The sequence below is a fragment of the Pristis pectinata genome, chromosome 6 (assembly GCF_009764475.1).
Source record: "Pristis pectinata isolate sPriPec2 chromosome 6, sPriPec2.1.pri, whole genome shotgun sequence".
Lineage (NCBI taxonomy): Eukaryota > Metazoa > Chordata > Chondrichthyes > Rhinopristiformes > Pristidae > Pristis > Pristis pectinata.
The window spans coordinates 10094720-10116349 of record NC_067410.1 but is presented as its reverse complement, the minus strand read 5'-3'; the positions used below and the strand labels follow the sequence as shown (position 1 = coordinate 10116349).

At 39.6% G+C, this 21630-nt stretch overlaps 1 protein-coding gene across 2 annotated transcripts; it reads left to right on the top strand.

Annotated features, from left to right (window-relative positions):
* Positions 1-13353, top strand: glyctk (glycerate kinase). Of its 2 annotated transcripts, XM_052018177.1 has the most exons (6): positions 44-98; positions 3290-3462; positions 4439-4869; positions 7070-7221; positions 10609-10784; positions 12334-13353. In XM_052018177.1, exons 3-6 carry the CDS (start codon positions 4481-4483, stop codon positions 13246-13248), a joined length of 1632 nt encoding a protein of 543 aa, XP_051874137.1. In that variant the 5' UTR covers positions 44-98; positions 3290-3462; positions 4439-4480; the 3' UTR covers positions 13249-13353. The 2 variants fall into 2 exon arrangements, with proteins under 2 accessions (XP_051874138.1, XP_051874137.1); XM_052018178.1 differs by lacking the exon at positions 3290-3462 and having other exon boundaries at positions 1-98.
* Positions 13354-21630: the final 8277 nt, after the last annotated feature.

The window sequence follows — 21630 nt, the reverse complement described above, 5'->3', positions numbered from 1 at the left end:
GTGACCGCTCACAATGCCATTCGTTACACAGTCGAGTTGCTCGCTGCCTTGTTTGAGGTTGCATTTCTCCTATTGCTCCAGTGATTCCTAATAATAAGGTAAGCGGACAGAACCAAACGCTTGCGCCTCAATACCACGTTAAACCTTTATCCGATTTACGACAGCAGGAAAGACGAATTATTTCCCGGATAGAACTGAAGCTTTTGACCCAGCGAGGATCGTGAATTGAGCTCTCGACTTTCACCAATCAGCTAAATTGTCAATGTCACTTAATAACGATTAGGTTTTCTATGGAAGGAGACGAAATCGTGGCAATGTTTTAATGTACAGTTCTTCGTTCTAACTATGCGGAGTCGTTTTGGGCAACTTTGAATCAGAACGTGTTTCTTAATCTAAAATTCCGCTGGTGACCAATGTTCTATCAATCATTAACAGCTGATTTTAGAATTGACCTCGGTTGGAGATCCAAACTCAGTTACTTCGTAACTAGTGTGCCGTTTAATCTTATGCGACCTTATTTCTTTATTAAATAATGCACTAAATAATTGGAAACATGTTTAATATTTTTGTTAAGAGAGATTTCAATTCATCGTTATCAGCAATTTTAATTGTAGTTTTTTAAAAATAAATTTTGACCTTGTTTTCAAATCCTTCCATGGTCTTCTTTCTCTCAATGTAAATTCCTCCACCCTTTAAGTTCACCAGACATCTCCTGTCCTTCAGCTGTAGCCTCTTGAGTATCCCTAAATTTAATCATTTGCCTATTGGTTGTGTGATGACTTCAGATGCCCCTTGGCCTCTCATTCCTATTTTAATACAGTCTTTAAAACTTTTTTTAAAAAATCAAACGTTTGATCATTGCCTCAATGTTGTCTTGTGTAACTTGGTACCAAACTTGCTGTATAGTGTTTTTGCTGTGTTAAGACAACAGATAAACAGTTGCAGTTGTAGGAGGAGTGAAGAAAGATGTACAACAGGACTAGAAGCTTGAGAGGAAAGTTTTAATTTTCCTCCCCCACCCTCCAACTTCCCCTCCAACAGTGGGTAATTAGGGTTTAATACTGGCCCTTCACTGAGCTTGTAAAAATCGATAATCAAGGATAATCCACACCAAAGCAGGTAAGTAGTTAAGGTGTATGTCAGCCAAAGCCAAATTAAATGGTAGAATAGGCTTGAAGGGCCGCATAGTCTACGTACAAAAGCCATGCACGAACACACAAGCCAAGTCCCAGTTTGAGAATCAATCCAGGGAGCATCATGGTTTGTTTGGCTCAATCACACGATGTATTAATCCATTGAATCTTTAAAAAAAATCAAAACTTGAAACAACACCATATTTCAAATATTTATTGGCCATTATTGTTGATGTTTTTCACCAAAATGTTATCATAAAATGAAAAGATCATTTATACACTACTAATCCGTAAACTTTCTGTTTCCTTTGATCAATAACCAATGTAATATTCTCACGCATGGTCCCTCACTTGTGTTTTGCTACTAATATATTCCGGCGCAGTACCCTCTCAAAAAATACCCTTTCACTGTCTTTAATTCCCATAGGGTCCAAAAGTATTTTTAAATTTAAATTTTATTTACAGCGTGGTAACAGGCCCTTCCGGCCTAAAGAGTCTGCGCCGCCCATTTTAAACCCAAATTACGTTCTCCCGTGTCTGCGTGGGTTTCCTCCAGGCTACGCTACGCTACTATCAATTTTAATTTTGAGTATGCTTTGCAAATGAGTTTGCACAACCCTCTGACAGAGAATTCCAAAGATTGACAATCCTTTGTAATAAATAGCCAACCTCTTATTCTATGACTATATCTCTCCCCCAACCCATCCCCCAGTTCTAGATTTCTCAGCCCAAGAAGACAAACTCTCTCAAAAATCTTGCATATTTCTCATTCTTCTCATTTCTTTTAAACTTCTCATTCTTTTAAACTCCATTCTTTTAATCATTCAGCTTGGTTTCCTCATAGGTCAACCCTCTAATCTACCAAAAAAGTAGCAATGATTTCCCCACCATCCTGTGGACAGCCTACACTGCCTCATTGCAGTAGAGAAGTGCTAATAACACTGTCTCTGCAAAGTCCTCCAAATCGATTGCTGCATTAGTGATCCAATGTCAGTGTTTTTTTTCCAGGCCAACATCCCCAAGCTTTAAGACTCTGATCCTGTTCAGCCAGGTTGATCATAAATTGGTCATGTCATATCCATGTGCCTGATACCAGGCTTTTGAAACAAGCATTCTGTTCTAAACTCCATCATAGCAAAAGATTTTTGGAATGCAGAAAATGCTTCAAGGATGTTCTCAAAGTCTCTATGGGGGAAAAAGTGCAACAAATTCAGCACTCCTAAGAATTTCTGGTCGGTGACACCTGAAAATGGAAAAGGAGCATTCAGTAGGTACCGATCGCCTTGAACCTCTGACAGGAACACTGGAAGGACACACTTGTGTGTCAAACAACCCACCTGTCTGCTTTGCCAAGCACAATCTGCTCCACTTGTGGGAATCATTAGTCAGCTGAGAGCCCATTGAACTGGAATGGAAACAAGTCATCCTTGACCCTGATGGATTACCTAAGCAAAAAAAACTATAACAGTTTATTGAACATTCATTCTAATGATATGTTTGTTTAAGTGACCAGAACTGTAAATTCAACAATAACCTTGGAAGTTAGGTCAAAATGTTATCATTAATCAGAAAATGCTGGCAACATTTAGCATGTCAGGCAGCATCTATGGAAAGAGACAGAGAATCAATATTTCAGGTCAAGGATCCTTTGTCTTCAACCTGAAATTTGTCCCTCTTTCTGTTGTGTGATTGTCTCAGTGTTTCCAGCAGTTCCTATTTTTATTTCAGATTTTAGTATCTTCAGTTTTTGATTTTCATTAAATCATTTTTTCTTTTATTAATTTAAATAATTTAATTTACATAAAGCAGTATCAGTATTTGGAAGGAACGTAGATAATTAGGCGCAGAAATGGGCCATTTGACTCCACAATTTTATACAACCATGACTGATCCGCTTCCCCAAAAATGAGATTTTCACTCTTTCCCCATACTTCGTGATATATGTGTGTCGAGAAGTCTGTCTCCCTCCTAAATGTACTCGGTGGTTTGGCCTCAAGCCTTTCTGAATCGGACAAGTTCTGAAGGAAAGGTTTCTTCTCTGAGACTGTAACCTCTGGTTCTAGAGCTATCCCACCTATGCCCCCCCCCCCCCACTCCCCTTTCGAGCTCTAAGCATTCTGTATTTCAATGAGATCTTTTGTTATTCTAAACTCTAGTGAATGCAGGCCTGGTCAATCCAATCTCTTCATCACAGTTCCACCATCCCAGGAATTGGTCTGGTGAACCTCTTTTGCACTCCCTCGCTGTCAAGTATATCTTCTTTGGTAAGAAGACCAAAACAGCACACATTACTCCAGGTGTGGTCTCACCAAGGCCCAGTATAATTGTGGTAAGACAACATAATTGCTTCTATACTCAAAACCTCTTGCAATGAGATCAATATGCCATTTGCCACCTTAACTAACTTCTGCACTTGCACGCTTACTTTGTGACTGGTTTACAAGAACACCCTGATCCCTTTTATACGTCAACATTTCCCAATCTATCACCATTTAAGTAATACTCTGTCCTTCTGCTTTTCCTGTGAAAGTGGATAATTTCCTATTTATCCATGTTATATTACATTTGCCATATATTTCTCCCTTCAATTTGTTTACATTACCTTGAAATCTCTTCCTCATAACTAACAATCCCACCCAATTTTGTGATATTAGCAAATTTAGAAATACTACATTTGTACATTTAGTTCCCTCATCCATGGACTAAGATTATGAATAACAAAGGCTCGAGATCTAATCCTTGCAGAACCCCACTAGTCACTGGCTGCCACCCCAAAAGAAAACACATTTATTCCTGTCCGTCATCCAATTTTCAGTCCGTGCCAGTATATTACTCCAAATCCCAAGTGGTTTAATTCTGCACACTCGTCACTTATGTATGACTTTATAAAAGCCCTTCTGAAAATCCAAATATGCTACATCCACTGGGTTCTCCCACATCTATTCAACCAGTTGCATCCTCAAAAGAAAAATTGAGTAGGTTTGTTGAACATGACTTCCTTTGTATAAATTCATGTTGACTTTGTTCTGTTGATACTTTCCTAATGTTCTGTTATCAATCCTTTGTTATAGTCTCTAACATCTCCCTACAAATGATGTTAGGCTTATCAGTCTGTAGTTTCCTGTTTTCTCTCCTTCCTTTGTAATCCCTCATACTCTAAATCGTAATGGTGTATAATTGGAGGGACTTGGCGTCTGATCTACCGGTACAAACCACACCTTAAGTTTCACAATGAGATATGGTGGAAGTAATCTATGCTTAATACCAAACTGAATTGTTACTAATCCACATTCGTTCCCTGGCAGGACGAAATCATTCCAAGGAATCAATGAACCTCAGTAATAAGGATGGCCTCTTCATTTAGAAGATACTTGTGGCTTTGTTCCAATCATCAACTCATTTCCAAGAACTGGCAGCCGAAGAGACTTTTAGTGAGTGCCTCTGTACTCAGCAGAGAAATGTCCCTTAAGCAGAAGGGCCTGGAGATATTTCAGACTGCAATCAATACCGTTTCACCTCAAAACATAATCAAGAATAATATTAGTGTGGAAGGAGAGAGGCTCCTGATACAAAATCAGTCTTTCCCAGTCCATAAAAATGTCCACCTTGCTGGATTTGGGAAGGCAGTGATGGGAATGGCAGCTGCTGTGGAACAGATACTAGGAGACCACTTGGTCCAAGGAGTGATCAGTGTTCCTCTTGGAATTCAGAAGGTTCTTCGTCTGGCTGGAAAAGAGTAAGAAAGAGGAAATTATCATGTGGATTATTCTTTTCTGCTAACTATAAGTCCTAATGACCCTTCCCCAATAAATCCAAGGAGGGATGTCACACTAGAAGAAGCATGAATATTGATTAGTTTTGGGCTTGCTTGAATTGGTACATTTCTGATCCAATGAAATGGGTCCACAGTAAAGCAAGATTTTCCCAGATTTAATTACTGATCTTGCTAATTTGGCTAGTCTCAGAGAGTGTAAGAAAAGGGACCCACCACATTAAAGGAAGTAACTTGGTGCTTCTCTCTACTGATCCTCACAAATGCAACAACTTAATACTACAAATGGCTGGGGATATTGTTCAAAGACAGACCTGTTATTGATTAATATCTTTCATTATTTACATTTAAGCATTAAAAGGAAACTTGATTTAGCTGGATTGGTGGGTGATGATTCTTGCCAGAACCATAAGTCACCACTGTCAGAAGAAGAAGCACAGTTTGTACAGATTCTGTACAATCTAAATCTGAATCTTGCTATACACCTGATCCTTACAGAAATGTCAAATGCCTCCCTGAGAGGGGCTCTGGTATGTCATAATATTTCCATAATGTTACAGTTAGCATATCTATTTTTGGATTGTTTCAAGCAGTAGACAAATCTATTCAGAACTTGAAGCCAAGATATCAGGCTCAAATGGATCAAATTCTTCCAGTTTGCTCTCGTGTTTTATCTTCGTTCTGATTTATGCTTTAAATTTGCAAATCAAGAATAAGACAGCTTCAAATTTACCATTAATGGAAAACTATTTTAGATTAATACCAATGCTAAATTTGTGTTGTATAAACCGTGTAACAAGGTTCTGAAGGAACTTTAATTAAGGTCCAGTTTAACACAGGATTTAAACTCTACTTCCACAAGGCAATTGGTACAATGAAAAATGTAATTTAAATGCACCATGCAACATTCAGCAGACATTAAAACAATTGTAAAACTGTTTATGTAATGTGCCAGATTAAACTTTTGCTGATTAAATTGATTTACCAACCAGGAAGAAGGGAAAATTCATAATTATGAGGCAAGATGATTTCTTTCTATGCAGCAAGTCATTATGGTTTGGAATTTACTGCCTGAAAAGATGGCAAAAGCAAATTTAATTTAACTTTCAAAGGGGTATTGGTTAAATACATAAATACACAGAAGTAAAACATAACCAATTAATGCCCTGTTTTATCTGCAAGCTTTATACAGCATAATGAAGAACAGCTGAGTGAATTTATCAAATTATATTGAGTCTGCATTTGTGTTTCAATTTCATCCCAAGTCAGATGATTTCAACTATAGGTGTAGTCAAGCTGCTACAATTGACCTCAACAATATTGACCAGTGTTTTCACCAATTTCAATTTCTAACCTCAGGTGGGAGAGAAAAAGATGCTACTACTTTGCCTCCAATTTTGGACCAAGGAGGGGGAAAAGTCACTTGTTCCTGTAGCTGTTTCTTACCTAGTGACTCTTGCTAGTAAATGCAGATATCTGGGGACAAACATTGTTGATCAGGCTGCCAACACTTAATCAGTGTTTTTTTTAATGTTTTCGACATGATTCTGGAATGTGGTAATAGAGGGGAAAAATCAACTGGGATTGCCTCTCCTGTTAAGTATTGAGGAGGCTCTGCTTGGAGCACTATTTGTTTAAAATGGATTTGAGACAATTTGCAAAAGGGTCAGAGGGGAGTTGAGCAAAAGAATTCACTTTAGTGGTTGGGCTTGAAACTCTACTGCCTGAAAGAGTGGTGGAAGCAGAAACCCTTGTCATGTTTAAATTTTACCTGAATTTGAAGTTCCATTCTACAGAGCTATGGACTATGAGCGGAGAAATGGGATTAGTCTACATAGCACTATTTTGGCTGGCAAGAATACACTGGGCCAATTAGTTCCCTCCTGTGCTATAAATTTCTACGACACTTTCACATCAGACTAGGTTCAGTTCATTCATAACTTGTGGTGCCTTCCATGGTTTAATTTGCTCTGGTAAGGACCAAATATAGACACTAAGATAGACAAAGTAATATAGGGCAAGAAGAGATCAAAGCACTCAGGACAAGGGATATATTCAGTTGATAAGTGAAACATTGCAAGAAAGATTTGCATTGCAAAATATACCTTTTGCAAATGTATGGACAAGTAATACACTTGGTCACAATTCCAGATTGTCTCCACAGGGATATGCTTTTAAGACCTCAGACAAAAATACAGGCAATGGAAGGAGCCCAACATAATCTTCCTGATGAGAATGCTTTAAAGGCAGCAAACTGTATCCGTAACTTAGCAGAAGAACTTACTGAAAATGACTTGTTACTTGTGCTTATCTCAGGTAAAGAATTCTTTTTGGTTCATGCTTGCCTCCTATCATTGTCAACCATGGCTATAAGTAATGCACTCTCCTCCAAGCTAGAAGGCTCCAGGTTCAAGTCCCATTCAAAAATCTCAGCAGACATTCCAGTGAAGTACACAGGGAGTACTGCATTGTTAGAGGTGGTGGCTTTCAAATGAGGTATTAAACCAAGACTAAGTGCTGTCTTGAGTGGACATTAAAGATCCAGTGGCAGTGCTTAGAAAAAAAAAGTTCCCTCTGGTATCTTACCCAAAATTTATCTCTCTATTGCATTAGTAAGAGCTTCTTGTGCACAAATTACACAGCATGGAGATACTATCCTGGCTGATTTAACATAGAATGCACTTAATGTGCGATTTGCAGAAACCCCTGTCAGTGGCAAATGAAGGGTTGTCAACCTGAAATGTTAACTCTGATTCTCTTTCCACAGATGCTCCCTGCCCTGCTGAGTGTTTTTAGCATTTTTAGTTTTTATTTCATATTTCCAATAATTGCAGTTTTTTGATGTCCTCCCATCGATTGTTCTATTGAATCCCTTGTAACAACTGTATCAGTGCATTTTCTGGGGAAGTCAAGGTTCCTACAAGAGCATAAATGTTTAGTAAATTTTAAAAAATCTGCAGATGCCAGAAATCTGAAATAAAAAGAGAGAATGCTGGGAATATTCAGTGGGTCAAGTGGCATCTGTGAAAAGAGAAGCAGAGTTAACACATAATTGAAGACCCTTCATCAGAACTCCGACCTAAACTTCAGCTTCACTTAATTCAAGACCTCATAGACTTTAATTAAGTGAATAGCCATTTAGGATTTGAGATGCAAAATTTCTTTACTTCAGGAAATGTGGATTTTTCCAGTTTTCTACTCCAGACCACTGTGGATGCTCAGTCACACAGTGTATTCGAATTAATATGATAGATTTTTGGACTAACTGAAAAGAGATATGAAGAGAAGGTGGATAAGTGAACTAAAGGTTGAATGGCAGAATAGCCTCTGGGCAGACGCATTCCTGCCTCCTATTTCCTTTTATGTTCACTATGTCCTGTAATAATGTTAGCCATCTCCAGTTGGAGACACTTCCTACACATGTGGCTTACCAGAACAAGCAAAATATTATGGAGTTCCCATAAAGCACATGATGAAGCACTGCTATCATTATGCTATTTTTTTTATTAGCTAGAAGTGCTTTTTTTAGCTCGCGCCTACTGTGATGAAGTGCTTTGAGAGGTTGGTCATAGCTAGAGCAAGGACCTGGACCCGCTGCAATTTGCCTACCGCCACAACAGGTCTACAGCGGACATAATCTCACTGGTTCTCCACTCTGCTTTGGAGCACCTAGGCAACAGCAAAACATACGTCAGGCTGCTGTTTATTGATTACAGCTCAGTGTTCAACACCATCATCCCCTCAGTACTAATCAACAAGCATCAAAACCTGGGCCTCTGTACCTCCCTCTGCAACTGGATCCTTGACTTCCTCATCGGGAGACAGTCAGTGAGGATTGGTAGTAACATCTCCTCCTCGCAACACAGGCGCACCTCAAGGATGTGTGCTTAGCCCAATGCTCTACTCTCTCTGCACTCGTGACTGCGTGGCTAGGCACAGCTCAAACGCCATCTATAAATTTGCTGATGACATCACTGTTATTGGCAGAATCTCAGATGGTGATGAGGAGGTGTACAGGAGTGAGATAGATCAGCTGGTTAAGTGGTGTCGCAACAACAACCTCGCACTCAACGTCAGCAAGACCAAGGAATTGATTGTGGTCTTCAGGAAGGGGAAGTTGGGAGAACACACATCAGTCTTCACTGAGGGGTCAGCTGTGGAAAGGGTGAGCAGCTTCAAGTTCCTGGGCGTCAACATCTCAGAGGATCTATGTTGGGCCCAACACATTGATGCAATCATGAAGAAGGCACACCAGTGGCTCTACTTCACTAGGACTTTGAGGAGATTTAATATGTCTCCAAAGACTTGCAAATTTCTACAGATGTACAGCGGAGAGCATTCTGACTGGTTGCATCACAGCCCGGTATGGAGACTCCAATGTGCAGGATCACAAGAGGCTGCAGAGGGCTGTAGACTTCACGGGTATAACCCTCCCCACCATCGAGGATATCTTCAAGAGGCAGTGTCTCCAGAAGGTGGCATCCATCATTAAGGACCCTCACCACCTGGGACATGCCCTCTTCACGTTACTACCATCAGGGAGGAGGTACAGGAGCCTGAAGACCCACGCTTCAAGGTTCAGCAATGTTTCAGGAACAGCTTCTTCCCCTCTGCCATCAGATTTCTGAATGGTCCATGAACACTACTTCGTTATTTCTCTTTTGCACTACTGATTTATTTTTGTAACTTAGTAATGTTTCTGTCTTTATGTCTTGCACTGTACTGCTGCTGCAAAACAACAAATTTCATGACATCTGACAGCGATAATAAACCTGATTCTGATTAAACTGTCTCACCAGCACTCAAACATTAACCACTCAAAGTACAACCAATGAACTATAACACAAACCACCTTTATTTATCCTAAGAACATATGCAATTTCTCAGGTTTCTCCAGTACTGATGTTGCTCTGCTAGTTCTACTTGCCCATAACCAGCTGCAGAAGAGTTTCCAAGGTAGCTGGAATTCTGCAGAAGGGAAAATACAAATGGGCTATATTTTGTTTCAGTTCAGCACACCCCTCACATACCACAGGTTTGAAAAACTGCAGAGGTGAGAAAATCAGGAAAAGGATATTTAGCCTTCCAAACTACTCAATCCAGAATCACAAATAACAACTCTCTCAAGACTTTCTTTCAAACTGACTAGCTGAAATTTAACTATGGGAACACTCATTTTGTTTTCTGCTACCTTCTGTGGAGAAAGAAAATTAAGTAATATTGCTAAGTATCTTTTGTAGCTATTAATAGATAAGATATCTTTTATTAGTACATCAAAACACAGTGAAGTGCATCTTTTGCATAGTGTATTCTGGGGGCAGCCCACAAGTGTCGCCACGCTTCTGGCACTAGCGTAGCATGCCCACAACTTCCTAACCCGTACGTCTTTGGAATGTGGGAGGAAACCGGAGCACCCGGAGGAAACCCAGGCAGACACTGGGAGAACATACAAACTCCTTACAGACAGTGGCTGGAATTGGGTTACTGGTGCTGTAATAGCGTTACGCTAGCCACAACACATTTCAATCCTTTTATCTTCCTTCTCTGGGAATTTACAAGCCACCTAGTTTGTTTTTTAAATTTTTCAATATCTAACCTAAATTGTGAGAATTTTATGCTTTGCTCATCTTATCATTGCAGTAGTAACATGCTGAAGACTATATATGCTCTTGCCTAAATAATTTTAAAAAATTGTTTCTCTAGGAGGGGGATCTGCTTTGTTACCAGCTCCTATCCCCCCTATCACTTTGGAGGAGAAACAATACCTGACGAAACAACTTGCTTCTAAAGGTGCAACAATTCAGGAACTCAACACAGTTCGCAAGTCACTCTCTCTGCTGAAGGGTGGAGGTTTGGCAAGAGCTGCCTACCCTGCACAGGTCTGTATCCTTGACGTGTATTTCAGATTGCAAGTTTATTGATTATTAAGCTTTGAATGAGTTTCTAACCACAGCAGTGGTGACCCCCAACATACAATCTTCTGTCTGAGGCAAGGAGGCCAAGGAAGATAACCTGTGTACAGTTTGGGTACAAACTCTCCGCTTCTCTCAGGAGTTCAAACAGAGGTCCGGAGGCTGCAAAATTCAGCTCCATGCAGGGCAGCTAACCCCCTTGCTCTTCTCTTCGGTACAAATGCAAAGCTTAAAGTATTGATTAGATTCTAACCATTCTAAAGCAGTGTGGCTCTCATAGATTTATGCTTCTAAATCCTCATAATCTCAATTACCAGCAAGTTACTCCTCTATCTTTGGAAATTTGCTCACTCAGGAAGCAGTCAAGTCTTCTGTAGAAAATAACACTTTCAATCAGTCAATTCCAAAGCTAGGACACCCTCTGAGCATTTAAGCAGAATCTTTACCTCCATTTAGATGTGCGTGCTCCTGGCCCTAGTCCCATTTAAAATTAACTGTCCAGCCATTCTTCATTTTAAGTCTGTGATAATAAATCTGATTCCAATTTAAAAACCTTTCCCACATTCCCTCTATGTCATTATTTGTTAAAGAGACCACCCTAACTCAGGGAACTCCTAATTAGGAGCCCCCAGGAATACATGCAATATTGGTATCCTTACCAGAATCTGGATTTCCTTCACCACTTCCAGAGACCGAAATCAGTACGTAAGGGAAGACATAACAGTCTTATAATATCTACATATCGTTTCATAAAATTTAACTAAACTATTTCTTGTTTTCCCCAAATTCACTTCTCAATGCATTGAAGTTGTGAGGAGCAGTAACTGAATGACTTTTAGCCTATTTTATCTTCCTTCATCATCAGAAGATGCCAATTTCTCAGATACAGGTTTATGAGTAAACCTGGATACTGAACTGGAAGAATATTTAATCATGTGAATCAATATAACGGAGCACAATCTTGGACTTTGTAATTAAGCCACTGGACAGGAACTCCAGTATGGGTTACAAAGGTGGTGGTCAAGAAGAGGCACACTGCTTGCTGCTTCATATTTTAAACTCAGCTGTGCCCATTTATGGCTCTATCATGCTACTTTATAGACACCACTTCATAATGGAATCAACACGGGGATATTCGGGAATGCATGTTTCAATTCCATGCTGTCTTGTGTGCTCCCCTACTTGTGTTAAGTGTGCTTAAGGTAACGGATTATGTCAGCAATTCAACTCTAGTAAGCATCAAGGATTACTACCTTCAGTAATTGTAAACTCAGTAAAATGTATGTATGAATAATGCCCGACATTTAATCTTGATTCAACAGTAAAATATTGTCAAAAATAGTTAATAGCTTCAGCATGTAATTTTGATCAGAAATTATATTAATCTTCAAGAGCATCTTTGGAATTAATTTTATTTATATAAAAATCTGACTTGTAATAGAATATGTTTATCAGATTTGACTCTGCAATAGATTAAAAGAGCAAGGAGTATAAAGTACTATTCTTTGTTTGACAGGTGGTGAGCCTTATTCTATCTGATATTATTGGTGACAATTTGGAGTTCATAGCTAGTGGCCCAACTGTACCTAACCTGCAAAGTAAGGAAGATAGTTGCAAGATTTTGTCAAAGTACCACTTGTTATCATCCATGCCAAAATCTGTGAAAGAAGTTCTGTCTCAGCCTAGCACAAGAATGGACCAAAAGGAAACCCAAGATTTTGCTCATGTTTTCAATTTTATTGTGGGATCAAATGCAATTGCCTTAGAGGAAGCAAAATGCAAATCTGAAAGCTTGGGTTACAAGAGTTCTATCCTGTCTACTGGAGTGAGCGGAGATGTCAGGCTTGTGGCCAGACTATATAGTCTATTGATCAGATATGTGTGCTCTGTTCTGGCAGCTCACAGTTCAAGATGTGTACAGGCAACCAGTCTGAAAGATGAGATGCTGCAGGTCATTGGAAATTTGGAGCTTCCTGATTTCCGATTGGACAGCTGTTTGGAGCTCTTGGAGAACATGCTGAGCTCTGGGAAACCAATATGCCTTTTGGCAGGAGGTGAAACTACGGTTCAGCTGCAGGGCAGAGGGAAAGGGGGTCGAAATCAGGAGATGGCCTTACGTGTGGCCTTGGAACTGCACCAAGCAAAGTCAAAAATTCCACAGGATCCCTTAACAAAGCCTGAAATTATTTTCCTTAGTGGTGGGACCGATGGACAAGATGGACCTTCCGAAGCTGCTGGGGCATTCGCTTACACTGAACTGGTTGAAAAAGCTTTCCGTGAAGGGCTTAATGTAGAGGACTTCTTAAACAACAACGATTCCTTTACTTTCTATAGCAAGTTCAATAAAGGAGCAGATCTAATCATGACAGGCCTGACAAGTACCAATGTCATGGATGTACAGGCAATTATTATTCAATCAAAGGAAACTTAAGTATTACCTTTTTGCTAAACTGAGGAGACAAATAAAGTGATTTTTAAAGATTGTGAACTTTTTCTACTATTTCTAATTCATGAACAACAGAAATAATTTCTGTACTGGAATTTGTTCTTCAGATCCTCTTTGCACTACATCACATGGAATAAGAATAAACTGATTTTACAAAAACATTCTGTTCCATTCCTACCTCAGATCATCAGCAAAGGGAGCAGAGATTTATGTAAAGTTTCGACTTGTTTGAGTTAATGCAAATCAGATCAGGGTTAGCAGAAAATATGAGGCACTTTGAGAGCCATTGTGTATATTCTTCAGAAATAAAATTTCATAAAATCCTCGAAGTTAACAGCAAGGTGGAGGGCCTTGGTGTCAAGGGTCCAAAGATAGTTGGCTATTTCCATGTCTCAGCTCTTGTCCTGTCACCTTGGAGGTTGTAAGATAAGTGTTCAACCTGGTACTTTAAATGTGTTGAGGCTACCACCTACACTATCCAGTGACTCACAATACTCTGAATATTTCCTCAGGCTTTTACCTGAAATTTGTGTCCCTTAGCGATTGACCTCTCAGGAGAGGGATGTAGGTCCTTACCGTTCACTTGAGCCTACTAGCTAAATGCATATCAAATCTCTCCTCAGCTCCTTTGTTCCAAAGAAAACAACTCCAGGTCTACTTAGTACCTCTTCATAACTATAATTCTCCAGACAGAAATGGAAACGTGCTTGAAAATCTCCTCAGCTCCCTCTTGTGTTTTCATATATTTCCAAAACTATAGAGATCAGAACTGTACATAGTGCTCTATCTGTGGCCTAACTGGTATTTAATACAGTTTGCACATGACCTTTCTACTCTCATGCTCAGTGCCTCAACCAATAAAGGCAAATATCCCGTACACTTCCTTAACTACCTTATCTACATGTCCTTTCCCATCAGGTGAATGCCCGTGTCAAGATCCCACAGTTCATTGTCCTGGCATCTATTTATTCACTTGCTAGGCTCTCCTCAAATGTATAAGCTCATCTTTTCTCTGGATCGAATTTCATTTGTCACTTTCTTCCTGCATCCTATTAATTTATTCCTCTTACTCACCTTGAAAATTTTGGCACCTTTTGAAAACTTTTAATTATGACTTATAAATGTTTGATCTTTTAGGCCATTTTTAATATTTAATAACACTGCAAAAAATGACTGCAGTTTTTAAAAGAATTTGCATTTGGAAATTTGGCAGTGCTCCCTGGTATCATATCTGCAGCCAATGTGGAAGCCCAGAAGTAGAGCGAAATGAAATAGGCAGCATAGCATTACAGAAACCCTTGGATAGGTCACTTATTTGCAAAATGGGAACGAATACAGTACCATTTGGTGCTTTTGTGTATCCAAATTCAGTTGCTGCTCTTCACGAAGTAGTTATGGAACTTTATCAGTTTTAGAGATGTGGGCATTGATGATAAGGCCAGCGTTTATTGCCTATGCCCAATTGCTTCTTCAAGTATGGTGGTGAGCTTCCTTCTTGAACTGCTGCAGTCTTTCCAGTGAAGGGAGTTTCAGGAATTAGATTCGGTGTTGATGAAGGAGAGGTGATTTATTTCCCATTCAACAGTGTGTGCTACATGGAAGGGAACCTGCAGGAGGTGGCATTCCAATGTGCAGGTGCTTTTGCATCAGATGGAAGCTGCAGGTTTGGGAGGTGTTGACAAAGAATGGATAACTGTTGTCCCACCCAAACTTACCATCCCTGAACCCTGCTGGACAGGATGGAAATGGACCCCAATCAAATTAAGTGCCTACAAATCCCTATTATTCACTCCCCTTCTTAGGGGATTATAGCTTGCTCCCGCTCTAGTTTTGTGGGTTGTGAGGTGGTGGATAAGATCAATATGAGAACTGCAGCCTCTTCCACTGATGAGGTGGGTGGGTGGGTAGTCTGTGAAGTGGTGTTCTCCTTCCACTGCTTACACAGGGCTTCTGTGTGCTCTTCAAGGCTCTCCATACCATACCGCATGCTCCTCCAAGCAGTCATGAGACAAAGGTATTCAGGAGCAAGTAATAAGAAGGCAGCTATTCAGTAAGCACAGTTAATAACTTAGTGAGGTTCCCAATGAGAATGACAGATAATAAAAAGATTTCTTTAAAAATTCAAACAAAATAAGACAAAATGTGAAGGCTAAACAACAAATATTAACTTAAAATAAACTTAATTTGGGAAAAAATGGAACTGAACAAACTAGTAAACTGTAAATCAGAATTTTAAAATTGTGAAAGAATAGTTACTTATACATCACACCGGTAAGCATTGCTACTACATTTATAAGATTTATTTACAGCTCTAATTAAATATCAGACTCTAATTAAATAAACTCTTTAAACAAGTATTGCAGTCTTACACTATCGGTAAATAGTGTGGTGTGAATGTTGTGTCTCTAACGCTGTGTGCCTGTGATGCTGCTGCAAGTAAGTTTTTCATTGCACCTGTGCACACGTACTTGTGCATATGGCAATAAGCTTGACTTTGATTTTGACAGTGTCCAGTAACGAGCATGTATGATCTTATATTGGCAAGGTTAACAGCTTATAACTTAACAGTGAAGATAGAGCCACCATGGCTAGTTGTAACTTATTTACTGTTGTTAAGAGAAGTTTAATCTAAGAAGAAGAAAAGTTGAATTCTGTCATTTGCTGTAGTTGTCAGCCTTGAATTGCTGTGGTGCTGGCTTACCAGCAGTTAACCAGCAGGAGGAGTCAGGAAGAGCAAACTAAAGGTAATCATCCTCCTCTGTGTTATTATAATAGATTATTACAACCCACTATTATCTTCAAGCCCAATTAGCGATAGGCTAGAAATGTAGGACCTGCCAGTAACCCGCAGGTCCTGTGAATGAATATTATAAAAGTAGCTGCAGCAGGTAACAATCTACTGCAAACAAGAGCATGAAATGGCCACTTCATCAATTAAAATGGAGAATCGGCTCTGAAACCTCTTGCTGCTCTGATACATTTGTTCGAAAATGCGTTTTATCTCCACAAGGCAGGCATGTAATGTGTGCTGTTAGATTTTTAAGATTAATTTGAAGTACTGAAATAAATCACTCCTATTTACAAAAGTCTGTTATGATGCAGCCCTGCCCAAATTGTCATAAATCATTTGAAGTTAGTGCCAGTAACACTCATTAAACGACACATTTCTAAATTCAATAATAATCAAAACTAATGAATCTGACAACTAGAGTCTGACAAAGTAATTATAAGTTACATTGCTTATTGTTACCACAGCTCCACCCTCAATTCTATAATTCCAAGCAAACTCATCTCCAAACTCCGAGACCTTGGACTTAACACCTTCCTTTGTAACTGGATCTTTGACTTCCTGACCAATAGACCGCAATCAGTAAGGATAGGCAGCAACACCCCTGTCAGGATTATCCTCAACACTGGTGCCCCACAAGCCTGCATCCTTAGCCCCTACTTTATACTCATGACTGCGTGGCCAGATTCTGCTTTAACTCCATCTACAAGTTTGCAGATGACATCAACAGAGTGGGTCGTATTTCAAATATACCAATGAGTCAAAATACAGGAAGGAGATAGAGAGCCTAGTAGCATACTGTCACAACAACCTTTCCCTCAGTGCCAGCAAAACAAAAGAGCAGTTCATTGATGTCGGGAAGGGGAATGGTGCACATGCTCCTGTTTACTTCAACTGTGAAAAGTCGAGAGGGTTGAGAGCTTCAAGTTCCTAGGAGTGAACATCACCAATGCACCAAAGGAAGCATCCTATCTGGAAGCATCACAGCTTGGTGTGGCAACTGCTCTGCCCAAAACCACAAAAAATTTAAGAGAGTTGTGGACACAGCTCAGCACATCACGGAAACCAGCCTCCCCTCCACAGATTCTGTCTACACTTACTCTCTGCCTGCACTGAACTTTCTCTGTAATCTGTAACACTTTATTCTGCATTCTGTTATTGTTTTCCCTTGTACTACCTCAATGCACTGTTGTAATGAAATTACCTGTATGGATGGCATGCAAAGTTTTTCACCGTGCTTTGGTACATATGACAATAATAAAGCAATTTACCAATTTACTAACTGGGCAAGTCAAAGTAATGGGAAACCCCATTTTCTTTTAAAGTTCAGCTTTAAGAAACTGCTATTTTTTCAAAAATAAAATTCATTCAGAATATGAATCTTGCACCTCTCTTGTTTCCAGTTCTGATGAGGGGTTTCAGATCTGAAACGTTGACTGTTTCTCTTTCTACAGATGCTGCCTGACATGCTGAGCTTTTGCAGCATTTTGTGTTTTTGGTTCAGATTTCCAGCAACTGCAGATTTTTAAAATTTTCATTTCAGGACAGATTAGGTTTCTTTGTGTACCGTGTTGCTAATGGTAGGGCTGTGGGAAAATGCAAAAAAAAAGAAATAAAAGGGAAAAAGGAAAACTGGGCTAAAATGAAGATGACAGACAGAAATGGCTACTTCTGATACAAACGTAAAGAAGGAGTGAGTTATCTGAAGCAGGAGAATTTGATATTGAATCCTGCAAGCCGCAACGTGGCCGGGTGGAAAATGAGGTGTTTTTTTCTCAAGCTTGCATTGGGCCTCATTGTAACCGTGCAGGAGACCACCGACAGAGAGGTGACAGTGCAAGTCGGATGATGAATTAAAAGTGGCAGACAGCCTATAGCTCAGAATCACTCTTGTAGAGTGAGCTCAGATGCTCCAGAAAGCAATTACCCAATTTGCATTTAATTTCTCTGTTGTATAAGAGAAATTCGCATGTACTTCTAGACTGGAAGAAGTGCATACGAATCGCTGCTTCACCTGAAGACTGGGTCTCTGGATGGTAGAAAAGGAAGAGGTGAAAGGACAGGTATAACACCTCCTGAGGTTGATTCAGAAAGTGCCTTAAGATGGGGAGTGGTATAGACTCATAAGCACGGAAACAGGCCCTTCAGCCCAACTATGCCTATCTATTCTAATCCCATTTGCCAGCATTTGGACCACATCCCTCCGAATCTTTCCTTTCCATGTACCTGTCTGAGTGTCTTTTAAACATTTGTGGGAACAAAGATCAGACCAAGGAGTCATGAAGGAAGTAATCCCTTCAAAGGGCTGAAAGGGGAGAGGAATACGGGTCTGGTAGTGTAATCTTTTTGGAGCTGGTTCATAATTCGAGAAGCCTCAAAGCCATGAATACTGCCTCGTTATTTCCTCTTTTGCACTATTTATTATTTTTGTAACTTATTTGTCTTGCACTGTACTGCTGCCGCAAAACAACAAATTTCATGACATATGTCAGTGTTTCCTCCCATGTTCCAAAGACGTACAGGTCAGGAAGTTGTGGGCATGCTATGTTGGCGCCGGAAACGTGGCGACACTAGTGGGCTACCCCCAGCAAACTACACAAAAGATGCATTTCACTGTGTGTTTCGATAATAACCCTGATTCTGATTCTAAAATTACAAAGAACAAGAATCTTGTTGGAACAGTGGTGCATCCTATTAGAGAGATTCCCTTCCTTCCACTCACCCCACTCCCTCACCTTCTGCTACTAAAGATCAACTTGTTTCCTCTCTTTCCCAGTTCTGATGAAGGGTCCCAGAAGGGTCCACGGATGTTTCTTGACCTACTGAGTGCTTCCAGCATTTTCTGCTTTCGTTTCAGGATTCCAGCATCTGCAGTGTTTTTAGTTTTCATCTCATTGACTAAAATGTATTAAATAGCAGTTTTACCCCAATTGTTTTGCATTATTGTTCTTTTATATCACCCAAACCAGTTTTTAAAGAAGTACTTCTTATCAACACAAAATCCAAACCTCATGTCAATTGACTTCCATTTTACTCCATTGATTGCCACTGATGATTATCCTCAGTAGAGCACAGAATATATCTGTTCTCCCTTTTGGTTGGGAGTGCAGCCAAAAATAATGCAGAGAAGTAGACACCAGACGTCAGTTTATACGGTTACTGAAGCCTCGAGACAAGAGTGTACTCTAGAAATACCTTATGCTGTTAACCTGATGTCAGCTCTGACTCTTTCTTTGGCAAAGACAGCCATCAATGTATGTACCAACAGGAAGATTGCTGTGTAAATGCTTCATGACATCTGTACTAAAGGTAACATTAACAGCAGTATAATCAGGAACACGTTCTATAGACCAAACGACTAGGCTGCAGATTATCATTACTTTTGGGCTGTTCAAGTGCCATACCATGCGGAGATGCAACTCTCAAAGGTTTAAAATTTTAAAAATCCAGCTGAGGCATCATTTCTAGGACATGACAAATAATCCAAGAAAATATTTGTAGAGGTTTATAAGCAGATCTCCTGCCTGACCTATAAATACATGGGTTAAATAAGTATGTTGGGTACAAAGACAGAACATTTTCCTTATTCCCTCAAAGGTCATATTATTCCCAAATCTATAGGGTACCCAGAAACTACCAAGTCTAAGTAAAGTTTACTTATTTTGCTAAAAGTTGTCAAACACTATTTAAACCAAATGTGTGGTACTGTCAGCTTACACAATTCCTGATGCTTCACTCCCATTGGCGCTGAAAACCCAGTTAACGGTGAAAAATTTCATCGAATACACATCGAGTGACTTAACTTTACCACAGATCTTGCTCTCATTGAACTACAAACGTGTTATTAAATTTAGCACCTGATCAATAAGCAAAGCCCAGTTACAAGATAATGACGTGGTCATGGTACTACAGTTGAAACTAGTGTGGTGCCAAATAACATTTGACAACATTTGCCAAACATTTGGACAAGCAACAGTCACACTAAGATCAATCACATGAACACATAAGCCACAACTCAGAACTCTATGCCACAAAATCCCTCAAATTAAGACTTTTGAATTACATTGTGCAGTAGTTAACATGCTTTGAGCAGTTCATGACCTTGTAAATTTAATTCACCAACATTATTCAAGTTCGTAATTCTGGACATTGTGACTTTATATTCAAAGGAGAAACATTAAGATATTCTTAGAATTTAGAACAAAAATTTGCCCTATCTTAAATTTAACCAATTCTAGACACCAAATATAATTTCAGAGCTGCCGGGTAGTCATCTTTGAGGTAGACTTTGAAAACCAACAGCAAATTTAAAATCACAGTCATACTTATCCCAAAAGATGAAATGTTCCAAGATCACATTACAAGATCTGAGGGAATATATTTCTATGCAAATAAGCAGATCTGTGGTAAAGTTAAGTCATTCAATATGTATTTGTTGAAAATTTTCACTGTTAACTGTTTTCAGCACCAATAGGAGTGAAACATAATCATTACAGTACTGGAACAGGTCACATAGTTTGTTGGAACACTGTTGGTCATGGCAAAGGTGTCCAATTTTGTCTCATGAGTTGAATTTAGCTTCCAGTTTAGCAGTGCCTCCTGTTTCCAAACACCTCTGATCTCTGAGATATCTATGCTCCTCCAATCTTGGCCTCTTCATCAGCACCAAATTAAATTGTTCCTCCTCTGGTGACTGACCCTGCAACTGTCAAGACTTCACATTCTGGAATTCCAACCCATTCACTTCTTTCTTAATTGCCTTCATAAAATCTGCCTCATTGATCAAATTTTCAGTCTCCTAATTGCTCATATGGTTTGGAGACAAATATAGGTCTTGAGCTATCAGGAGAGATTGGATGGGCTAGGTCTGTTTTCCCTGCAGCAAAGGAGGCTGAGAGGTGGTGACATGATAGAGGTGTATAACATTATGAGAGGCATAGATAGGGTATTTAGCCATTGGTACAGTGTCTAAAACTAAAGGGCATAGATTTGAGAGAGGGAGGAGGTTCAAAGGAGATCTGAGGGGTAATTTTTTCATACAAAGAGTAGTTGGTATCTGGAATGAACTGCCAGGGGTGGCAGAAGCAAGAACAGTAGCAACATTTAAGAGGCATTTGGAATGGGTACTTGAATGAGCAAGGCATAGAGGGATATTGAATTAATGCAGGCAAGTTGGATTAGTATGGTGGTTGGCATAGACATGTTCCAATGCTGTACAATTCTATGACTCCAGTTTGATAGCATTCCTGTGAAGTGCTTTAAGACATTTTTCCATGTTAAAGCGCAAGATTCTCATAATGGTCTATAGTTGAGAGTCCATTCAGAAATAAGATGATCCAAATATCAAGCTAGGTCACAGATGAGTTGGATGAGAACACAGCACGAATAGGCCACTTGGCCCCTCAAGCTTGCTTGTCATTCAACTTGATCATGGCTTATCCACCCTCATGCATTTTAGGAAAGGGCGTGGTGGGGGAGGCAGATGGGAGGAAAAGAAATGATTTGAACATTAGCATGGCCCAGTCAAGTGGTTAGTTAATAATCCAAGCCTATAGCCTATTATCCTGCTCATCTTAGCT

What these genes read in the sequence shown, in the direction of transcription:
- glyctk (XM_052018178.1), top strand. Translation starts at nt 4,481, where the DNA reads ATGGCCTCTTCATTTAGAAGATACTTGTGGCTTTGTTCCAATCATCAA. An exon ending in GTTACTTGTGCTTATCTCAG is followed by an intron (nt 7,222 to 10,608) that starts GTAAAGAATTCT and finishes TTGTTTCTCTAG; the next exon opens with GAGGGGGATCTGCTTTGTTA. An exon ending in GAGCTGCCTACCCTGCACAG is followed by an intron (nt 10,785 to 12,333) that starts GTCTGTATCCTT and finishes TTTGTTTGACAG; the next exon opens with GTGGTGAGCCTTATTCTATC.